The sequence below is a fragment of the Pygocentrus nattereri genome, chromosome 29 (genome assembly GCF_015220715.1).
Source record: "Pygocentrus nattereri isolate fPygNat1 chromosome 29, fPygNat1.pri, whole genome shotgun sequence".
NCBI classification, from domain to species: Eukaryota; Metazoa; Chordata; class Actinopteri; order Characiformes; family Serrasalmidae; genus Pygocentrus; species Pygocentrus nattereri.
In genome coordinates this window covers 9,667,091-9,688,730 of record NC_051239.1, presented here as the reverse complement: position 1 = coordinate 9,688,730, position 21,640 = coordinate 9,667,091, and the positions used below count along the sequence as shown (strand labels likewise).

Here is a 21,640-nt window from a genome sequence, read left to right as displayed (position 1 = left end):
TCCCTTTTATAACCATTCCAATATTCCAATGGCGATTTCCTTTGTATCACATACAAAGCTAACATGCCATATCAAATGTCAGTAGATCTTCTTGAATAGACAATCAGGGATTCTTAACAAAGGGTAAAGCAAAGATTTGAAATGTGCATCATGATCAAGGCTATAAAAAGCACAAAGTCAGAAGTTGTGAGGTTTTTCTGTTCTGAAGTGACGAACAAGCTCAGGGAGTGTAAATGAACCTCAGGTTGACAGACGCTTAGCGGCGTCTCGAAAAAACAAGAGGCGAGGCGCACATGATGAAATAAGCTGTAAGAACATCCAAGCGAATCCGACAAAAAAGCGAAGAAAACTCTGTCTATGGCAGAGCGTGGGCACTTTACCCACAGGGTTCACCTTGGTGGCACAAACTCATGTTTATTTAATAGCCACATAATGATAGTTGGAACTTAAAAGCTAATTCAGTATGAATAATAAAATATGTTAAGAAGCTGAATAACTCAGACTGTTTTTGACCTTTCGACACCACACATTAACAGATCCCTGCGGTTCATGACTTCGGCCTCTTCATGTCCCTCATTGTGAGCTGCTGCTGGCTATGGGTGTCCATTCTAATGCCTGCTGCCCTCTGTCTTTGGGATAAGTGTGGCGCTGCCCATGCTAGCACCTGCCCAAAATGGTAGAGTACAGTCTTATCCTTCTGAAATGTCAAGAAATGTGTGTCGGTGTGATGAACTCTGTAGGCACCACCAGTGATTTGTGATCGTGGTTCATTTCTCACAACACAGGTGGAGTGCTCTGACAAAACTGTCGGTCAACCTCAGCCCTCTCTCTGATGAGGATGATGATGTCGCTCTTTTGACTGTAGAGATGGAACCAGGTGGGTTCAGTGCTATTTGGACAGATCCACTCACACCGTTCATAAAAATCCCGTGAGGTCAGTGAGGTGTAAATCCTGGACCTTGTAAATTCAGTCTGGTTATGAAATACACTGAATACATGAAAATGACTGGAACTGTTTACACTTTAGTGGAAAATATATCGTTGCTGTTGGGACGAAACCTTGTATCTCCATTTTTTGTTGTTTTTCCAAGAATTTCTGATAAATAGACCAACAGAAATGGCCCAAAATTACTTGGAGTTCATCTGAAAAATGATGATCGCTATCCTTTAAAATAAAGAGCAGAATGTTCTGCATGTTCTGAACCCTAAATAAGTTTGTCATGAAAGCCATTACTGTCCTTTGTCAAAGCATTGCAAGTTCACAGTTTATGGCAGAAATGGTCAAAAGCCAGTGCTGATTGGTTGGCATTACTGTTACTGAGTGCTGATTGGTTGGCATTACTGTTACTGTTACTTGAGTTCAAAAGCACTCAAAAATATAACAGCAGTGCTGAAATATACAATGCTGTTCTGTGTTAGAAAATGAATGCATTTTTCTCTAAAAACATGATCAAACATTTATGGACTCGCTCGAGAGTGACCTCTAGCATTTGACAAGCCTGGAAGACATTATTGAATGGCAGTTCTCCTCGACAGATTCTCTAGCAATATTACAAAAAACCCAAACGGTTTTTTGGACTTCAGCAAACGAACTAGGTGTGAAAACAGCCTGGACAACTAAACCTTAAACTAATATTAAGAATAAAAATACCACGTCTTGTCCCGGTGTCGCCGTGTACCATTTTGACATGGCTCTACCTCTAACTGTAACTATCAATTTCATGGCTGTTATCTAATATTACAATGAAATAATGAATCATTTCATGGTCCCTGCTCTGGTGCATACAGTTGTTTGCAGATGTTTGGGCACTCCAGTCAAATGACAAGAGAAAAATAAGTTAACATGCCCTCTAAAGAAAACACACTTTAGCATATTTTAATATTTAATACTCAATTACTGTTTATTACATTTCCTACACTGTTAGAAAAAATCGCTCTATGCAGGTACATGATTTATTCATCAAGGTACAAACAATGTAAGTGTAGCCTCAAAGGTACAACGTGTTTTTAAGGTCCAGTGGTGTACCTTACATCAGTTTTTCCTAGTGGAAAAGTAGATATTTGTACCTTTTCATAACTGAATGTTTTAAGTCAGAACAATAAAATAAAAAGCCTGGAGGCGAGACGGGGGGTGTGGAGTGAGTACAGTTTAGAAAATATCATTTCAGTGGATTCTGGTACAGTTATGTTCCCTGACTAAAGGTACTGGGATGTACCCCTGAGGGTACCACCGCAGTGACAAGAGGGGTACTGCCCCAGTGACAGTGTTGTACATTTTTTTCTGAGAGTTAACTGTAAGCTTAATTAAAAAAATGATCTGTATCTCTGTGCAGGATGTGTTCACTTATTTTCACTTCAACAAAAAATCAACAAAACATGTCATTTAACCAGGGGTGTGCAAATGTTTGCATACAAGTGTATTAGTATATAGTGTAGATGTTACATTATCACATTCTTCTTCTACTAAGGAGAGCAAGAGATCTCTGACTTTTACAAATGCACTCTAATTCAGTCACTGTTATATAGTCATGAGGACTTTTTACTATGTATTATTATCACACACCTCTTACGCCTTTGTTCTGGTGCAGGACTTCACGATTTCGAATCGGATGCAGCTCTGCTGTCTCTCTCACTGGAGCCTTCCCAGGCTGAGTCCGCAGAGGGCAACGTAGGGGTGGTCAGCGCCAAGCTCCAGAGGGCGCTGAAGCGCTGGGTGGCGGAGCCTGTGGTGGAGAAACATAAAATTGTCGTAGGTGAGGCTGAAATGCTGATACAACAGATCACATCATCAGTGACTATTAAGGGCTTACAAAGGCTTACCGTTTTCCTAAATAAGGATTTAAAGGGAATTCCATACACGTTTAAACAATTACATTTATAAGATGTAAACAAAGTTAGAGTGAGAATTGTTCATAGTGGTGATGGGAGCCGGACGTCAGAAGCGTTTAATGCCTCTAAAAGGTCCCTCCCTGCAAGCTATTACATGAAATGGTTATGAATACGCTGCCTGATGTCTGAGACACTTTACATTTATATGCACTTAATAATCTGATAACTGCAGAAAATCAGACTTTGTCAGTAATCTGATCAACGTGTTTACATGCACTTGAGTAATCAGACAATGGGGAAACTCCAGGTCTACATGAGTCAGACAATAATCAGATTTGTACTATATAACCAGTCAAAAACTTGCAGAAGAAGACGTGACGGAAACGTAATGTAAAGCTCAAACATTATGCCCTGTTGATGAGGCGGACGCATACGCTGAGAGAAGCGAGATTTATTAGGGGCAAATCCATTATCTGAAAATGAACACAGACTAACACAAAGGAGCCCAGAAGAACAAACACCAAACAATCCACTACAAAGACCAAACAATACAAAGACCAGCCAACTAACAGGGGAAAACATAGGGCTTAAATACAGAAACAAGGAGGGTTAACAAAACACAGGTGGATAACACAGGTGAGAACAATTAAGGGCGGAGTCAAGAAACAAGGGGGCAGGACAGGGAAGAATCAAAACAAAGAAAGCACATGGACAAGACCAAAACAAAACAAAAGCACATGGAGGACAGGGAGAGGCTAATTGTGACACCTGTTTTTTTGTGGGTTTTTTTGAACATCGCATCACTTTACTTGAAAATATGATGAAGATGAAGAATATTTAAATCGTTAATTTCGTCGGGAATGTAGTTGCTTTCAGTGTCGCTCCAAAAGTGTTTTGCTGCCATCTTGGGCCAACAGTGTGGGCTTATTTCCGGTACCACGGCCTGTTTTCGCACATGTGTAGACTGAGTAAGAGTAAGAGTTTACATGCATAGAGAAATTTGTTTACTCTGCTAAAACCTAGCACTCTTTCTCAGAAAATATAAGCAAGGTTTTAGCCTGGTCTGCTTTTGGAATGAGGCATACCGAACAATACAGAGCAGCCAATCAGAACAGAGCTCATTTACATATACCAGTCTTCATTCTAAGGCATAGACAGAGGAAAATGATCAAATGGTCCTTTTCAAAACAGAATAATGACTGTTTGTGGTACATCAACTCACACAAACCTCATAAGAGGACCAAAGAGGAAAAAAATCAATAATAAATAATAATACATGGAGCAGAGAAACAGAGACAGAATGCTATTCCAGCCTCTTATCAGCCTTTAAACGCCTCCGCGGTGACTAAAGCATGCATTGAGTTGTCTCTGTCTGTGAGGAATGTGAGTCTTTTTTTCCCCCACTAAGAAAATCTGTCATTAATATTAATTTTGGCACAGCATATTCCATGAGCACTGGAGCAGATCCTAATATTATGGATGCTTCCAGCGAAATGAATGAAATGGACCTTTGTAAAATAGCCTCCCAGTTAAAATCCCCTCGGATTCAATGCTGTCAATTTGCTTCAAAATCGTTCTTGATAGCCTCATTCATATAATGCTGGACGTCATAGAGTAAAAATTACAAACTAGTTTTATTCCTACATCAACATCTGCTACTGTTGTGCTCAAACCCCTCGTCGAGGACTGGTAATAAAGTTTTTACTTGATTCCCCCCACCCACCATCCACGCTCCCGCCTTTTCTCCCTCACACAAACTCAGAAAACATTGATTTATGAAATACTGTAGTCAGTGCACTTATTCACTCGCCATCTCACTTCACTGTAGACTTTCTAACTGAATATCACAGTGTAGATTTCGATCCTTTAGGTCAGGACAGTTAAATGAAAGTTGGGTTTTGGCTGCTAAGCAAGGTGAAATTCTGTTTCTGCTTGTTTGGAGCGGTTCCAGAGCAGAACCATTTCTGTTTCCCTAAAGAACCATCAAATGGATGGTTCTTTAAAAATACATCTTTGTAAATGAAACGTGTGAGTAGGAAGAACAACACTTTAAAGAACATCCACGTAATTTAAAACTCTATTTTCTAAGGCCATTAACACTTTCTTAGGCCCAATCCCATTTCTTCTTTTTATCCCTACCCCTTGTTTTTAAGTGTCACCCTAACCCCTTAGAACTGAGTTACAAGGGGTAATGGTTGAAAGCTTGCCCTACAAAATGGGACAAATTTAAAAAATAAAAAAAACCTTACTTCATTATCAGGCCAGTAGCACTGCTCTGCAGGCGACCTGGCCCGACTTCAGTGATAACAAAGAAGGGAAAATTTCAGCTCCTCACTGCTGGGCTTTAGTTACATTTTGGGCATCCTACGCTTTCAAAGAGGGGGAATAAGATAATTATTTGTTATCACCCACCGCTAATTCTTTGGTATTATGAAGCTGAAGTTGGCTATTCACCGGTTTCTTGTTCAAATTTTCCTGTTCTACCTTAAATGGAGCAGCAGTTACATCCTGGCACTGCAGACGTCAGAACTGCTGGACTATTTAAGGTGGAACGGAAAACTAGCTACCAAGACATTAGCATGCTATTAGCGATTTTTTATTCTTGTTATGAAGAAAACGACCAAAATGTATTGAAACGACATTAAACTAAGATAAAACAATGGTTTTTATATTTTTTAACGAAGTAAATATTTACATTTGTGGGTTTCTTTGGTCACTCATGTAGCCATCTTGCCGGCTTTTCTTTTTTTCTCATAACACATAAAAATCTCTGTTTGGAGGGCCATGTAGCCCTAACACTTCACCCTACCCCTCTATCTCAACAAAAATTGGGAGACCCTAACCCTAGACGTGAACGTACAAAACAGAGGGCTGAGTGGTAGGGGCAAGGGGTGAAATGAGATTGGGCCTTAGTTTGACCCTTTAAACTGTCCATAGATGCCCAAAGACACACAGTCTACATTACTGGAGAGGAGGGCCTTCGTTTCCTGGGTGTTGAGAGGAAAAATCAAATAAAGTGCAGCTGAGAAATGGAAAAAGAGAGAGGAAAGCAAAACGTTTGTCACTCCCAAAGCTAATTCTGTTGTTTTAGTAAGAACAGAGTGCTGTAAAGGCTCAGCACAGTGTGGCTCCAGTGTTGTCTTTACTCACTACTTCTATGTTAATCTGGTCCATTTTATCTCACTATATTGTCAGATCGTTTAAAGGGTCAATTTTTCTCAAAACAAATTAGCAAACTCCAGAAATGTGTTTAATAATCTTATAATATTCTTACCACAATCTCAAAATGAGAAACATTAGACACTTAGGTGCTCAGAGCCTCAACTAACTTAAAACTATGTGCATCCAGGGGGCGCCAATCCTGTCTTTTGTCTGCTTATTTTCAAAAGAGTGTTTAAAAAGGGTGTTTGTAGCATTCCGCCTCAATGAGTGCTCCAGCTCCTCCGCGACCCAGGCAGATAAGCGGCTTAGATAGTGTGTGTGTGTGTGTGTGTGTGTGTGTGTGTGTGTGTGTGTGTGTGTGTGTGTGTGCGTGTTTGAACAATTACAGATTTATTTTCTTTCCTTTTCTGTCCCTGGATTGTCAGTATTCATAGAGTTAAGCACACATAAATATTCCTTGTGCTTCTTCTGTACCACCAATGTGAAGAATAAGTAACAATACAGTTATGTCAACAAGATAAATGAAAGAATCGCTGCTGTATTCATTTCCAGCCAATCCCATCATCCCCATCACCAGTCTGGCCTGCAGTGATAGAAGGGAAATATCAATTATAGCTGTACAGTATGCAGCATTTGTGCAGCATGGTGTATTTTTTAGCCCATCATCAGTCATTTTCATTAAAAAAAAAAGAAAGAAAAATCACAGCAAAACTTCAGGCACTTTTCTACTTCCAGGCTTTTATCTTCTAAGTATTTAATCCTTTGTGTAACCGTGATGGTGCTTTTGAATGTGTGTGAATGGAAGCCTTTATCAGATCAAATTTCTTTTTTTAGCCAGCCATTTTTTAATACTCAGTCAAATCGTCTCATCTCTAGGGGTGTTTCTTTGTTTCCTAAAATGTTTCCTTGGGCAGGTTAAGCTGATTTCACAGTGAGATGTGTTCAGTTTGGCAGGAGTGTCATTGGTCCCCAGCTTTTGAGAAAGCTTTTATCATTTAATAAGCCACTCGGATATTTCTGCCTTTAATCAGCTCAACCCTCAGACATCTGGACACATTATTGTTTAGCTTATGTGTGCATTCATATCTAGAATCTCTGTCCAGATATTCTCAGTTCATATAAGATCTTTATGCAATTCATGAACTGTTCTCACTACAAATGTACTGTGTAGTACTGCAATATTAAACAGCATTTCCCAACTTCCCAAACCATCTGCTTAAGAATAGTTATGACTTGAGTGCAGAGTAAGTTCTAGTGTTTATGGTAGTAAATATGCTAGTTGTTTATGATAGTCCATCCAGTAATTCGAACATTACAGAACACATTCAGATGTTTGTAAATAGAGAGTTTCGTGATGTACACATAAAAGTGTCCTAATAGTGTGTAGTTTGAGGCTGTTATGCTCAATATAAAGTCAATAATCATTAAAGCTTCTGAAAAAAGCAAGTATAGCTCAAAGATATGGTATATTTGGAAACTGCTCTTATTATCTTTAGCCTATATCCTTTTCTTGAATTAACAGATCTCATTGTCCCGTTTTGAATTTTGTGGCTGCAGGTATGCACCTGTGTATATGTGAGCTCCTGTTGGTGTGGGTTTCTTCTCTCTCAGTGAGTGCGTTTACATGTACTTAATAATCTGATAACTGCAGAAAATAAGATTTGGTCAGTAATCCCATCAATGCGTTTACATGCACTTGCGTAATCAGATAATGGGGAATCTCCGGGTCTGCATGAGTCAGACAGTAATCAGATTTCTGCTGTGCAACCAGCCAATAAACTCACAGAAGAAGACGTGGCATAAATCATAATGTAAAACTCAAACTTTATGCTGCGACTTTTTTTTTCCAACTTCTAGAAGATAAAGAATATTTCAGTATTTCAGTCCTTCATGTCATCTAGCATGTAGTTGGTTTCAGCATCGCTCCAAAAGTGTTTTCTTGCGTCTCGCAGCAACGCTGATTGCTGATTTCCGGTACAGCGGTCTGTTTTTTCGCACATGCACAGACTGAGAAATCAGAAAGAAATCAGAGTAAGAGTTTACATGTACTGAGAAATACTGAGCTAAAATCCAGCCTCTTTATTGGATTTATTTTTATTTGCTTGCTCTTTTCTGTCCCTGTATTGTCAGTATCCATAGAGTCAAGCACACACATATATTCCTTGTGCTCCTACTTTACCACCAAGGTGAAGAATAAGTAGCAATACAGTCAGATGACAAAATTATCCCTAGACCTCAAATGTAACTGACCAGCCAAGACATGTTTGGCATTTAAAGTTTGCATCTTTTGAGCTGGAGCTACAATGCGGTAACACAAACGTACCCTGCTAAAAAATAGCATGGACCAGCATAGTTGGTCAGCAGAAATGGAAGTCATTGGGCTGGTGTATGCTGTTTTATGGATGCGGGTATGCTGGTCAGCAGCAATGGAAGCTGCTATGCTGATCACCACCAAAACCAGCATATATTGTGTTATGGATGCTGGTATGCTGGTATAATTCATGCAGGCCTTCGCTCCACAGGGTAATTAAAGCTTATATCCCACTAATTAGCATTCTGCAAACTATATGCTTACATCACATCACAAACTTTCCTCAATCTGCATTAATCTCATTTAGACCTGTGTGGTTTTTGACATAGTTACCTATAAAAATGGTTTTAGTATTAGTCACATAGTGATGAACAGTAGCAGGCATCTGAACTTTCTTCAGCACTATGTAATACAGTGTCGAAAACCACTTAAGTGACTCTATTTGGAATTACATAACAATTTGATGCGTTTTGAGGAGACCATGTGGTGATTTATGCATGTAGTTTACACAACACTAATTGGTAGGGTATAGGCCTAAGCCTCCATTACTACCCTGCTTAACAAAAAAAAAAAACGGAAAAACAGCTTGGACCGGAATTAATTCCATAGTCATCTAGCCTGTTTTACACTACAGGGTGGGTTATTTATATGGATACAATCAAATAAAACGGGAATGGTTGGTGATATTAACTTCCTGTTTGTGGCACATTAGTTTATGGGAGGGGGAAAACCTTTCAAGATGGGTGGTGACAATGGCGGCCATTTTGAAGTCGGCTATTTTGGATCCAACTTTAGTTTTGTCAATGGGAAGAGGGTCGTGTGACACATCAGACTTATTGAGGATTTCACAAGAAAAACAGTGGTGTGCTTGGTTTTAACGTAACTTTATTCTTTCAGGCCCACCCTGTAGTTTATGCTGGCCTGATGCTGGTTTAGCTGTTCACCCAACATAGTCATTCTGGTTGACCAACATACCAGCATGGAAAACACAACATATTGCTGCTGTCGGAAGAAAGCCTCACATCTCCATATTTGCCGTTTTTCAGTTTTTGACATAATCTGAACATGCCTGGTGTCCTTTACATTGTGTGTAAATTTCATGATGAATCGACCAAAAGAAACGACCCAGAATGACTTGGTAAAAAGTCTGGTTCCATTGACTTACATTAAAAGTAAAGCAGGTTTCCTGTAAAGTTGCCATTTTGGAGATACGAGGTTTTCTTCCGACAACAGTGACATGCTGGTTGACCAGCTTACCAGTATTGAAAACACAGTTGTTGTACTGTTTTGTACTGGTTGTAGTATTGATTGTCAAATTGCTGCTTTTTTGTTGGGGACCCGCCAGGAGGTCGCATGTCCAGGTGCTAGCATACGCACTAGTGACTGAGCTTTTCTCTCTCTCTCTCTCTCTCTCTGTCTCTGTCTCTCTCTCTCTCTCTCTCTCTCTCTCAGCACTGTATGTTCTAGTGCTGCTGGCATCAGCGTGTTGCTGCAGTTTGCTGAAGCCAGCCAGTCACGCTCCTGTGCTCTTCCACCGGGACACCAACCTACAGCGGCTGCTGGATCTCCGTAGCAACCTGAGCGCCCAGGGGATCTCCTGCCACATGTGTTCAGGTGAGCCTGAGGCCACACACGCCCAGCAACAAGCAGAGTTAAATATATCAGTCAACAGAACAAATCTGTCTTCCTCCTTCCATCTCATTCTCATTCCACACCTTTTCCTCTCTGGGAGTTTGCCCAGTCTCTTCGTTCCCGTATTCATGGGGCCTCATTAGCTTGTCAGAACGTAAGAATAGCACGTGCGCTTGAAAGGACCCGAAACATACTACAGACCTAACAGCTCTGAATTATTCATGTGCGCGAGTAAGTCGCCTCCAAAAATGTCATTAAAAAGCTCGGTGGCACAGCGAAGCCCATTTTGACCGAGCGTTGTTCGACACTTCATGAATGTTTAATTTGGTTAAAAGTTGTAGTTTTTGTTATGTAATGGCTCTGCTCTGAGACTGCACAGATTCTGCCTTAATAGCTCTGTTTCTGTCCCACAGGAGTGTTTATGGAAAGACCTCACAGTCTGCACAATAGCGTCCACTCCGTGAGCTCCAACTCAAGGAAGCATTCGCCCTACAGCCAGGCCGAGGGCAGCCTGAGGGTGCCAAACACTGCTAACTCCACACAAGCATTGTCAGGTCTGCTTCACTATTGGATTCCCTGAAATAAGCCTCCCATAGCTGCATATTTAAACTTGATTTTTAAGATTATTATCATTGTAGAACTACATTTTTTGATAAAATACAGGGACAGTATGTGAATAGCTAATAAAATCAGAAAAGTGATTAATACATTTGGTTTAAACTCAATTTGAAAACAGTACAAAAGCACAATATTTTATGTTTTACTTTATGAACTTATTTCTTATAAATATACATGTTTCAAATTTGATGCGTGCCTCACTTCTCCTTTTAACAACAGTTAATAATCATTTGGGGACTGAGGAATCTAGCTAATCCAGTTTTGAAAGTTTTTCGTTATACAAGTCTTCAGCTATGCAGCCGTACAGGGCCTTTGTTGTCTTATTTTGCACTTCATAATGCACATTTTCATTGGGAGACAACTCTGGACTGCAGGCAGGCCAGTCTAGCGTCTGCACTCTCTGATTAGGCAGCCATGATGTTGTAACACAGCATGTTAGGTGTTTTCATGTTGAAATAAGTTTGGGCCTCCTTGAGAAAAGATGTCCTCTAGAAGGCAGAATACCTTACTCTAAAATGTGTGTATGTCTTGCAGTGTTAGTGGTATTTTCACAGATGTGCACGTTACCCACTAATACAACTCCATACGATGACAGAACCTGGCTTTTGCACTATAAACTGGTAACAATCTATTCTTCTTTGGCCACAATGTGCTTTTAAAGCAAGGCCTTCTGATCAGCATTTAGCTGTGATTTTCAGCCACACCCTTTATGCACATTTCTCCACACCCTTGAAATTTTTGATGTTATTATGCATTGTAGAGGGTGAAATACCTAAAATCTTTGCAATCGCTCTTGAACAATCATTATTGTTAAACTGTTAGATTGTCATGTTGTATATTATATTGGATTGTGCTGCTTTTTGTCAAAAGTGGTGAATCTCAACCTGTTCTTGCTTATAAAGGACTTGGCCTGTCCTGGAGGCTCATTTTAAATCTATGATTGCATCACCTGTTAAAGAAGTTTTGTCAACATTTTGCAATGCTCCTAGCCTTAAATTGCCTGTCTCTACTTTTTTGGAAATATGTTGCAGGCATCAGTTTCAGAATCAAGACGTTTGTTTAAACCAGGAGCCGGCAACCCAAATGTTAAGAAGAGCCATGTTGTCCTTTCAACAAAAATCTAACCATCTTGGTAGCCACAACATTTACATCCATTTTGCCATCTTGGCTCAAAATAAAAAAATTAAATAGCCTATAAGCGATAACGCAGACTCAATTAGCTCTGCATTAAGCTTTAGCTCAGCTATAGCATCTTTTCTCACATCTCTGGAAGGAATGTTTTCTGCAAAAGTAGAAAAATTTCTTGTAAAGTATCTCTCAACACAACTTTTTCAGAGGCTGAAGTCGCTTCTCATTGGCCAGCTTCTTGTTCGAATTTTTCCATTCCACCTTAAATGGTGCCTGAGGTGTCAGAATGCAACTGCTGCACCATTTAAGGTGGAACGGGAGAATTCGAACAAGAAGCTGGCGAATAAGAAGCTGATTTCAGCTTTTTGACTTTTTAGGGTTTGACAGCTTCCCATTGCAGATTAAACATATCAGTAAACTAGCTGGAGTGAATATAAATGCAAATAAGTCCATTTGTCTCGCTAGCTAGTCATGATTGTTGTCTGTGTTGCTATGTTTGACCAGAAGTCTGCGTGCCAACCTTTGGGATTAAAGGGTGAATTAGCAGTTGTAGGCTACAATAATACCAGGGTTCAGGATCATTTATTGTTAAAACTGTGTTAGAGCGATCAGCAGAGCTTTATTTTTACTGCAAAGGAGGATTATTTTATTTTTACCTAAAAAATCTTATTCTGTTGAGGAGCAACAACAGGGCAGTAAAACAGCTGCATGTGATTTAATATATACTGCCTACAGTTTGTTAAAAGGGCAGTTTCTTGCATCTATTGAGCAACTGTTTCATTGCCTTTAAAGAATGTTAACTGTGGTGATTAACTGAGGAATAAGATTTATGAGAATTATAAGTCAGTGTAATAGAAACAGTCTGCTAGCAGCAAAACATTTTCATTTTATTGTTTGCAAAATGTTGATGGAAACTTGGCTATTGATGCACATAAAGATTACTTAGTGTTAATAGCGCCGCTTCAACCTGCTAAAGGTGAATGAGCAAGTTAATTACTTATTGGCAAGCCAGATTCTAAGGTACTATAACAGCTGGACATGTTTCTACCATCTGAGAATACTCAAGTGCTGTAAATGGATGCCAGTATGACATCGCTATGGTGTTTGGAATTAGCTGTCTTTGCTTTTGAAAGTGTGTGACCAGGAGATTGATCAGATCTGCTCTGATTTCTCCTACAGCCGGCATCCTGACAGTCTACGTTTCTAAGCTGGAGGTGGACACACCCATCACGCTCTACCGTTACTCTCTGAGTGCCAGCATAGAGGCTCCCTGGAGGGCACTTACTGCCGGGCACGGAGACGTGCCATCCTTTCAGGTCGGCACTTGTTTTTTTGCTGGCTAATGCACATTATATAGACCTCCATCTCCAAATTTCTTTCAGCACTAGACCCATTTAAAAACATCAGGCTTAATAACAATATCGGTGTCCTCAAGCAGAACGTTATGTTTATGCGTCCACTGAGAAAAGTCCTTTTTTCCTGAAAACATAATTAGCATGAGGGTTAGGAGTAATGCTGAAATAATGGGATTACCATTTTAACTTCCAATATAAAAGCTTCAATTAAACCATTATAGCTTCTTTACAAAGGCAATAATTATACGGATTCCTCTAAAGAATAATGTGATTATTTGGTGTTTTAAAGTGTTAAAAGAACAAACATATCCGTTGGGATGAATTTTCAGGCAGCGTGGCCTCTCCAGCTACAAAAGAACATGCTAACAAAGGGAAATTACAAAAGAACGGTGCAATTTGACACGCTGACGGGTAAACACAGCCTTCAGGGCAAAAGTTTCAGCCAGCAGCTCATTTTAAACCGTAATACGGAGAGTTTAGAGAGAGAGTCATTTCAGAGTAATGGGACGTAATCGGAATCCATTACCAAGTTTGTGTTATACTTTATATCGCATTATCAATCACGGTTTTGATCAGATCATCAGTGATCTGCCACAGAAGACAATAAGAAGGCGAGCATTGATAGCATGAGCAAATGGGATTTCACTGGAGCCTAATGGCTGGACCACTTTGGAAAAATCCATAAGCTTCATTACTTATGCGTAGCAGCAAAAGCAGTGGATACTTTCACCCCGAGCCAATTGTCTCTTAAAGCGTCAATCTCCCTCCCTCAGTGTTCACTTCAGGGCTTTTTTAAGCATTCAAGCTGACTCTGTTCAGTGTAAGCTGTCAGCTTATGATTGTTTTGTTATCGCGGTAATAGGCTTACAGCAGTCGCCATGGCAACTTCAGCACTCAGCTTACAGTCTGCGTGTCCCATGCCTACCACCCTCGGCCACGATGGATGCTGACCCGGGGGTCGTGCGACCCTCACCATGGCTGGAGGTTGGAGTTTAGCTTCTTCGTGGCGCTGAGCGAGCAGAAGAACAGCAGGTGAGCAGTGAGAAGGGTTCAAGGTGAATATGTTTGTTCCAGCCAAAGGTAAGTGATCGCTTAAGGTGCGCTTTAAAGGGTTCACATTCTACTTTTTTCTCATATTTTGTGAAATTTTCCCTCTTAAGTCTGTTTATAACAACTGTGTGGTTTTATTCACCAAATACAGTCATAATTCATTGTAACATGTCTTAATAATGCTTATTATTTGGTAACTACAGGGCAAACTGGCTGAGCTATTCTTAGCTTATAGAAATGCGTAAAAAAACTTAGGGACTGCCACTGGCTAGTTAAGAGGATAACCCAAAATTAGGCTGAACGAGTGGTCATATGTTCATAGTTGTGACATCAGAGCCAAAATAGTTCTTGGTAGCTTAGTTTCCATATACAATCGATTAAAAATGAGTAAAAGATGCAAAGAAAATGAAACTCAACAACCATGAAATACCTGGTAGACACCAAAACTGTCAGGTAACTATCGCATAAACAGTATTTAACAGTAGCTTTTATCTGTAAGAGAGAGGAGAAAATCAAGCTCCACTCTTGCTTCAGATCTGAAGACATCCACATGTGTTTCTTTCCATCCTTCCACTGTGAGAAGACAACTCGTGCTATGGGTCTAAAAGGATGCGTAGCTGTCAAGAGGCCCTCACTGAGAAAAGAAAATAGACAAAAAAAAGACATTTGCAAGTAAATAAAAAGCTGCTAGTGTTCTCAGAACATTGGACTGACCACCATAGAATCCAGACTTTGACATCACTGAATGTGTTTGGAATTACTTGGGATGTAAGGAGCAGAAAAATGGAACCATCTTCTAAGACTGAACTTTGGAGGTGTGAAAAATATCCCTGCACACTTCTTGATGAATGCTGTTATCAAGTCAAAGAGGGGGACACGGTAAATACTGAAAGAAATTATATTAGTTTGTTGAGGCTTCTGTGAAAATTTCTGTCAAATATGTTTCCTGCTCTTTTTCCTGATATTGAAAAATGAACAACTTTCGAATTGAAATAAATGGCTATTTGTACTTTTGCACAGTCCTGCAGAAAGTCAGGAAAATGTGCTTTTCAGTGATATGGGCTCTTTAAAAGTTTGCTCAGAGTCAAAAAACAATCACAGTCCTTTGTTCTACAGAGGGCAAACCATATGTTCTAATATGGCCATAATAATAAATATATTATCTGTCTCTCTCTCTCTCTCTCTCTCTCTCTCTCTCTCTCTCTCTCTTTCAGGAAGCTCTATTTTGCCCAGAACGCACTCAGTCCGTATCCTAGCCGCGTGTGTGACGGACCCCCAGGCTGCATAGTTGGCTCTGGGCCTGATGGACCCACTAAGGGTATTTTCTACGCCCCACTGCCTGCAGGTACACCAACAGCAAACTCCCACTCACACATATGAGGACACCCACTCAAATGGGCAGCAAGCATGGCAGCCGATGCATTATTCATCACTGGACAGTGTCGTATTTGCGCAGAACCAGTGCACTGAAGGGCTGACAGACTGACAGAAAGCATTGAGAGTGCAGTCACTTCCACTGCTTCTCCACCGCAGGGATGAGCAGATATGTCAGAAGATGAGCTATGCTAAAAAACTTTTTCAATAATAGTATATTTAAGGGGCAGTTTGGCCCAAGTTCTCAGAGTTCTCCCCCCTCCCTCAATCAGTTCTCCCTCATACTAGCACCACATGTTGAAGGCTTGGTCTGAACTCAAAAATGAACGTAATGTCCAACGACACCTAGTTGACATCTGTTACAATATTTGTCATTCGAAAGCTTTATCAAAAAAGCACGGCAGGGAGTGGAGTAAACCCTGTGAGCTAATTTAAAGTGAATTAACTGATGGGACTAATTCTTTGAAGACACAAACATGTTACACCACACCAGCCGAAATTTTGTACGTACACAGGTCTCTATTCCAGAGCTCTACTGCACCTAAAGAAGAATTCTTAAATCGAATAAACAAATCATACAAATGTGAGACTTAGCCTCAGGAAGATTAATCATTGCACACATGATCCAGTAACCCTGTATGCACGTAGTCTCCGATATAGAAAATAGGAAGTACCAGGAACTGATGATGCATCTTGAAGGTGGGAGGAACTCCTGAAAAATGACTTGGAGCTGCTTGGAGTAGATTTTTAGGGGTGGGTGTGTTTTTATAGTTAGCTGGCTAATGCAGTTGGAAACTAGATGCTAGGATGCCAAATATCACATATCCAGCATTGCGATAGTTCAGGCAGGTCACGAAGTCAAGCTCAGGCCACAATCACTTGCTGTTATCAGCTGATGTTAATCAGCTAGTGGTTCAGCTGATCGCCGCAATTGGCTAAATTCATCAGGGATCTTATTTAAGCTGCTTTAGCTGCCCGTCCTTGCCACTTCCACCGCAGCCACCTGCAACCCGTCTCCTCCTCCCCGCTCTATCTGACTACTTCAGCGTCATATTTATTGTCATTGATGCCCACTCTGTTCTGTACCCTAGGGGGGTCTTGCCTCAGCTCTCTCTGCCTTAAAGTCTTTCCATGTATTCACACAGAAGGGCAGGGAGGTCCCAGAACAGAGCCATACTGCCAAATATTAACTTGCTGCAAATAATGTCTTTGACAAAGTGGTCCTGAACTGTGTTTATTAGCTGCTACATCAGTGTCTACGCTAGCAGGATTTCCCGTGGGGATGGGGGTGGGGTGTGTGTGTGTGTGTGTGTGTGGGGGGTGGGGGTTGTTGTGTAATGTTTGCTGGGTGTTCTATTGAAAGAACATTGATGGACGGAATTTGAAAATGATACAAAAGTCGTGAATTCTATCGAATCTTAAGCTACAACACATTACATAACGTGACAAACAGAATATTAAAGGTTTTCAGCAGTCAACAAAAAATGCTAAATGAGAGCATAGACACAAACAGTTACAGATTCTCTAGTTTTTGTTATTCAAATGTTCTTTTTTAGTTGCTGGGACAGAAATATTGGGGTCATTCTACAGAAACTCTAGCTTTTACAGATATACTAAACTTATAAAAACATGTCAGGGATACAATTTATTATATTTTAAAATAAAACAATAAGTTATTTTGACAATTACACCTTCTTGCACCATCGATTTAGCAATATTGGATTTTGAACCAATCATCTAGAATTCCAAGCACCACAGAAGTGCTAGTCATGTATAAAGTCTGAGGCCATATTTTGAAGAAAAAAACACATTTTTCTGCAATTTAACTACAATAATCTATACATGACTCTGGAATATATACATTCAATGATATGAAGAAAACAAATGGCAAATAAATACTATAAAATATATATAATAAAAGTTGTTAGAACCGTTTGATGATGGTTTTATGTTCTATGGTTCGACCTCAATACCAAAGCTGTGATTTAAACAAGAAGCCCTCCATCCTCAGGAGAGTCCAGCCGGCTGGGGGAAACTCAAATGACCACAGAGACTAGGTCTGTACTCAGAAGGTTTTTCCCGTTTACTGATCAGAACAGTAGAGTTTATATACACACAAATGTCATGACCATCGCGTGATCATGCGACAAGACAATAGAGAGAGAGGATTGGATAAAATAGTTATAGGTGGACAAGGGCCCCCAAGGACGTTTATGATGTCTGGATACATGGAACCTAAACAACAGGCAGTGTTAGAACATTGCTGATCGGATATCGTTGTCACTATGAGTTACACCTAACCTTATGAATGCACAAAAATGAGCTGAGGCCTCTGTGTGACAAGTCGTGTCACTGGTGTTACCGCATAACAAAAATCTTACTTTGAAATAAGAATCACACTGATGACATCACTTGACTTCATTTTACCTATTTTCTGATGTTCTATGAAGAAAAGCACATGGTGAGTCCACTGTGTCTTTTCAGCTATCAGAAATTTTCTCATTTAGCTCACGATTTCATATGAAGCTCTTATTTAATGTCACTGGTGCGACCTACTTTATTCGTACATAATTGTGAAAATAATACGGATTAAATCACATATTTTAGTGGATATTCCATTACTGACGACATGTGGTTTAACGCTCTGTAGCAGCCATTTTGTGAAATGCATTTTTCATTAAAAATGTCACTGGTGTTACCTTTCTTATGTGTAAGCCCAATGAGGATTGGTAACACCAATGGAGATATAGAAAAGTGGACATTTCTGTATATATATAAACATCAGTGCTTCTCTGAGATGAAGAATGTTCAGAAATCATTTGAACTACAAATGCCTCTGTATTGCAGTGCAGATAACCCAACCAGCCCCTGATCATCTGTCGGACGTGTGCCGTGTAAACACTTTCTATTTAAATGAAATCGTGAAGGTCTGGCGATTCCCAGGTCACTCCTGAACAGATTACGAGTGTTAATGTGTTCGTTTATCACTAATTTGATTTCTCATGACCAGATGCCACTACATTAAACTACATAATTAAATGATTGTTCACTGAATGAAAAGTCGTTTTAAGCAGGGATGCTCAACATGGTCCATCAATGGCCATATGGTTTCATTTGAATCCTTCTAATGCAGCACAATAGCATCTGATTTTAAGAGTGAGCTCACTGTCTTAACAAAGAAGACTCTGGTTTTGTGAGGAGTCAGAAATAACACTGCAGATCAGTCGAGTTATTACACATGACAAAAGACAGCCGAAAAAATACTGTGTACTATAGCTGTCAGTGTCGTAATACACGGTGTTGAAATCTAGACTGTTTGAAAGGGAATTCCATTGATTTTCAAGCTGATGATGGTTTCATGTGAAATGGTTTATTGTAGAGAAACTTACTGACTCAGATTTCTTTACAGAAACCAGGGGTTGCCATGTCTACAACAGAAAAACAGACATTTTACTTACCATCCCAAACCACCAGTGAACTTACAACTACATGCGTTTTTGCATATAATGTTGAGGACGGTGAAATAGTGCCAAATGAAAAAATATTTGGGGCTATTTTGTCTTTAAACACCCTGTGTGTACCCCTCCGCCAAGAATGTGTTTTTGAAAGCTAATATTTATTAGGCCAAAACCTTCCCAGCATTATCATAGAGCATTGTCTCAGGCATCTGACAGTGAATTCAATAACATTTCATATCATCTCTCGCTTCTAAGGAACTTTTAGAGACATTAAACTCTACAGATGTCTGGTTCCCATCACCACCACTGAGATCAGTTCTGACTTTCGTTCTTTAAAGTCAGTCATCTCACATCAAACCACACTGAATGACTTTGTTTACATCTTAACCATTGAATTAAGTAGAAAATGCGAAAAATCCCCTTCAGTAACTAAAGCCCATATCATGAATCTTCATACATGCACTGGGTAGAATGTTATTGTTTATCCAGTGGAACCCAATCTTGCTCCAACACACCTGACCCAGCTTATGAAGGCCTTAAAGATTAGCTGAGGTGTTCAAATAATTGCTGTGGAACAGGTAAAAAGCAAAAGCAGGGCTTAGACTTACTGTTCTTCTCATATATTTATTGATAAGTATGTCATCGCTGTCGAATCAAAACCTCGTAGCAGTTTTTTGAAAATTGAAAATGCCAACTAACGTGTAAATATTGTTACAATGTGTGAAGATTTAATGAAGTGGCCAAGAGAAATGGTCCAAAATTGTGATTAAAAACAGTAATACACACTATGTGGCCAAAAATATGTGGACACCTGACTTGTTGGACATCCCATTCCAAATGTTAATTTGGCTGTAATAGCCTCCGCTCTACTCCACGATTATGAAGTAGGCTTGGGCGATATCCAAAAATAAGTTATCAAAATAGCTAAAAAATAATATCAATAAACTTGTTATTTTCTAATAAAAAAAATCACAATTATTGATTATCGACTGCTCAGATTTGATTGCATTCAGCTAAAAGAGCATTAGTGAGATCAGGTACTGATGCTGGATTGTTAGTGTGGCCACTCCAACTCATCCCAAAGCTCATCTAAAAGGATGGAGCTCCATCAACTCAGTCCCACTACTCCACAGACCAGTGCTGAAGGTCTTTATACCCCTCTAGCCTTCTAGTGTTGGGCATGGTGACATTAGGCTCATGTGCAGCTGCTCCAGAGTATCTCATTCTACTGGTCAGTGTTTTTCTAGATTATAAAAGCTTTTTTGATCGCCTGTGTGAGCAATTGGTGCACGTAAAAGTAGCTGAAATGGAAGGGGTTTCTGGATATTTTTGGACATACAGTGACCATCAAATGTTTGGGGCCTTCTTTTGAATAGTATTTGATTTTCACTTAAGGAAGAGAGAAACAAGCTATTTAACAACATTGGGTATATTTAGAATGTCTTCATTGGTTTGCAGAACAGATCGTGCCTCATATTGATGTATTAATCTTTGCTTATTCAGCTCCCAAACAGGTGAAGAGTTCCATGACGTCCGGCTTTAACCCCTGTAGTGGAGGTGGGTGTGGGAAGCCAGCAGTTCGCCCTCTAGTGGACACTGGAGCCATGGTATTCGTAGTGTTTGGGATACTTGGAGTTAATCGCACTCAACACGCAGACAACCATGTAATCGGAGACCTGGTGAGACCTTTTTATATTCCAACTGTTGTATTTATTTATTTTTCTTGTTTTGGATTTAAATTCATATATATACAGTTGTGTGCAAAAGTTTGGGCGCCCTTGTCAAGTGATCAAATCAAATCAAATCAAATTTATTTGTATAGCGCTTTTTACAACGGACGTTGTCACAAAGCAGCTTTACAGGATTTCAGAAAAGTGATATGATGTGTTGATTTTCTAAGAAAAAATAAGTTACACAGCCTCTACAGAGAACACACTTCTCAAAGAACACAATTACTCTTTACTTGATGAATTTTAACATATTGGGGGGAAAAAACTGGCCTGTGCAGAAGTTATGGCATATTTTATGTTTTATTTTTCCAATATGTTGAACAAATAAATAGAAATTGTGCACAAAATTAGCAGAAAAATCACATACACGTCTCATGTTCTCTGAAAAGGATGTGCTCATTTGTTTTTACTTAGAAAATCGGCGAAACCTGTTATTTGACCAGATAATGACTTTATATTGGTTTCCTTGATTCCTATTTCTTACTTTTTGTGAATTTTAGTAGACTAAAATACCACTCATTCACCATAGCAGCTTCTTTTGTGGCTTTTTCTGAAGCTGGGAAAAGGAGCATGTCTGACAGAATCTGCACTGTCATTTGACAAGTAGGTATTTGACAAGCTCCACTAGCTGATCTTGTCACTGCTATAGTGCAAGACTTTTGTGGTTAAACGTTTTTACCCCACCGACAAGCAGAACTCAGTCAAAACGTGGCTGCTTGAATCAGAACAGAATTCAAGAAACAAGATAAAGTCTGGGCTCAATTTCATTCACCAGCAAGGCCAGACAACAAAACAGGTTTAAGCAAAAACATGGACCAACTGAAGACCTGGAAGAACCAATAAGAACCAATTCTTTAATGGAAGAACGATAACTTGTACCTGCTTTACCCACACTAAGCATGAGTTCTCGCATGCTATAAACAAACATTTACATAGGAAGCATTCGGGTTAGAGAACATCTATTCATTTAGCCAGAATTCTAACTTTATTTTT

At 39.7% G+C, this 21,640-nt stretch overlaps 1 protein-coding gene across 1 annotated transcript in view; it reads left to right on the top strand.

Annotated features, from left to right (window-relative positions):
- The window catches only part of disp3 (dispatched RND transporter family member 3), a 100,046-nt gene that overhangs the window by 62,273 nt on the left and 16,133 nt on the right, over positions 1-21,640 (top strand). The window contains exons 7-15 of the mRNA XM_017696339.2: positions 537-676; positions 786-877; positions 2,589-2,753; positions 9,755-9,916; positions 10,348-10,488; positions 12,860-12,996; positions 13,898-14,067; positions 15,300-15,430; positions 20,421-20,596. Coding sequence (XP_017551828.1) covers positions 537-676; positions 786-877; positions 2,589-2,753; positions 9,755-9,916; positions 10,348-10,488; positions 12,860-12,996; positions 13,898-14,067; positions 15,300-15,430; positions 20,421-20,596 — 1,314 coding nt within the window. The remainder of the gene's footprint in view (positions 1-536; positions 677-785; positions 878-2,588; positions 2,754-9,754; positions 9,917-10,347; positions 10,489-12,859; positions 12,997-13,897; positions 14,068-15,299; positions 15,431-20,420; positions 20,597-21,640) is intronic.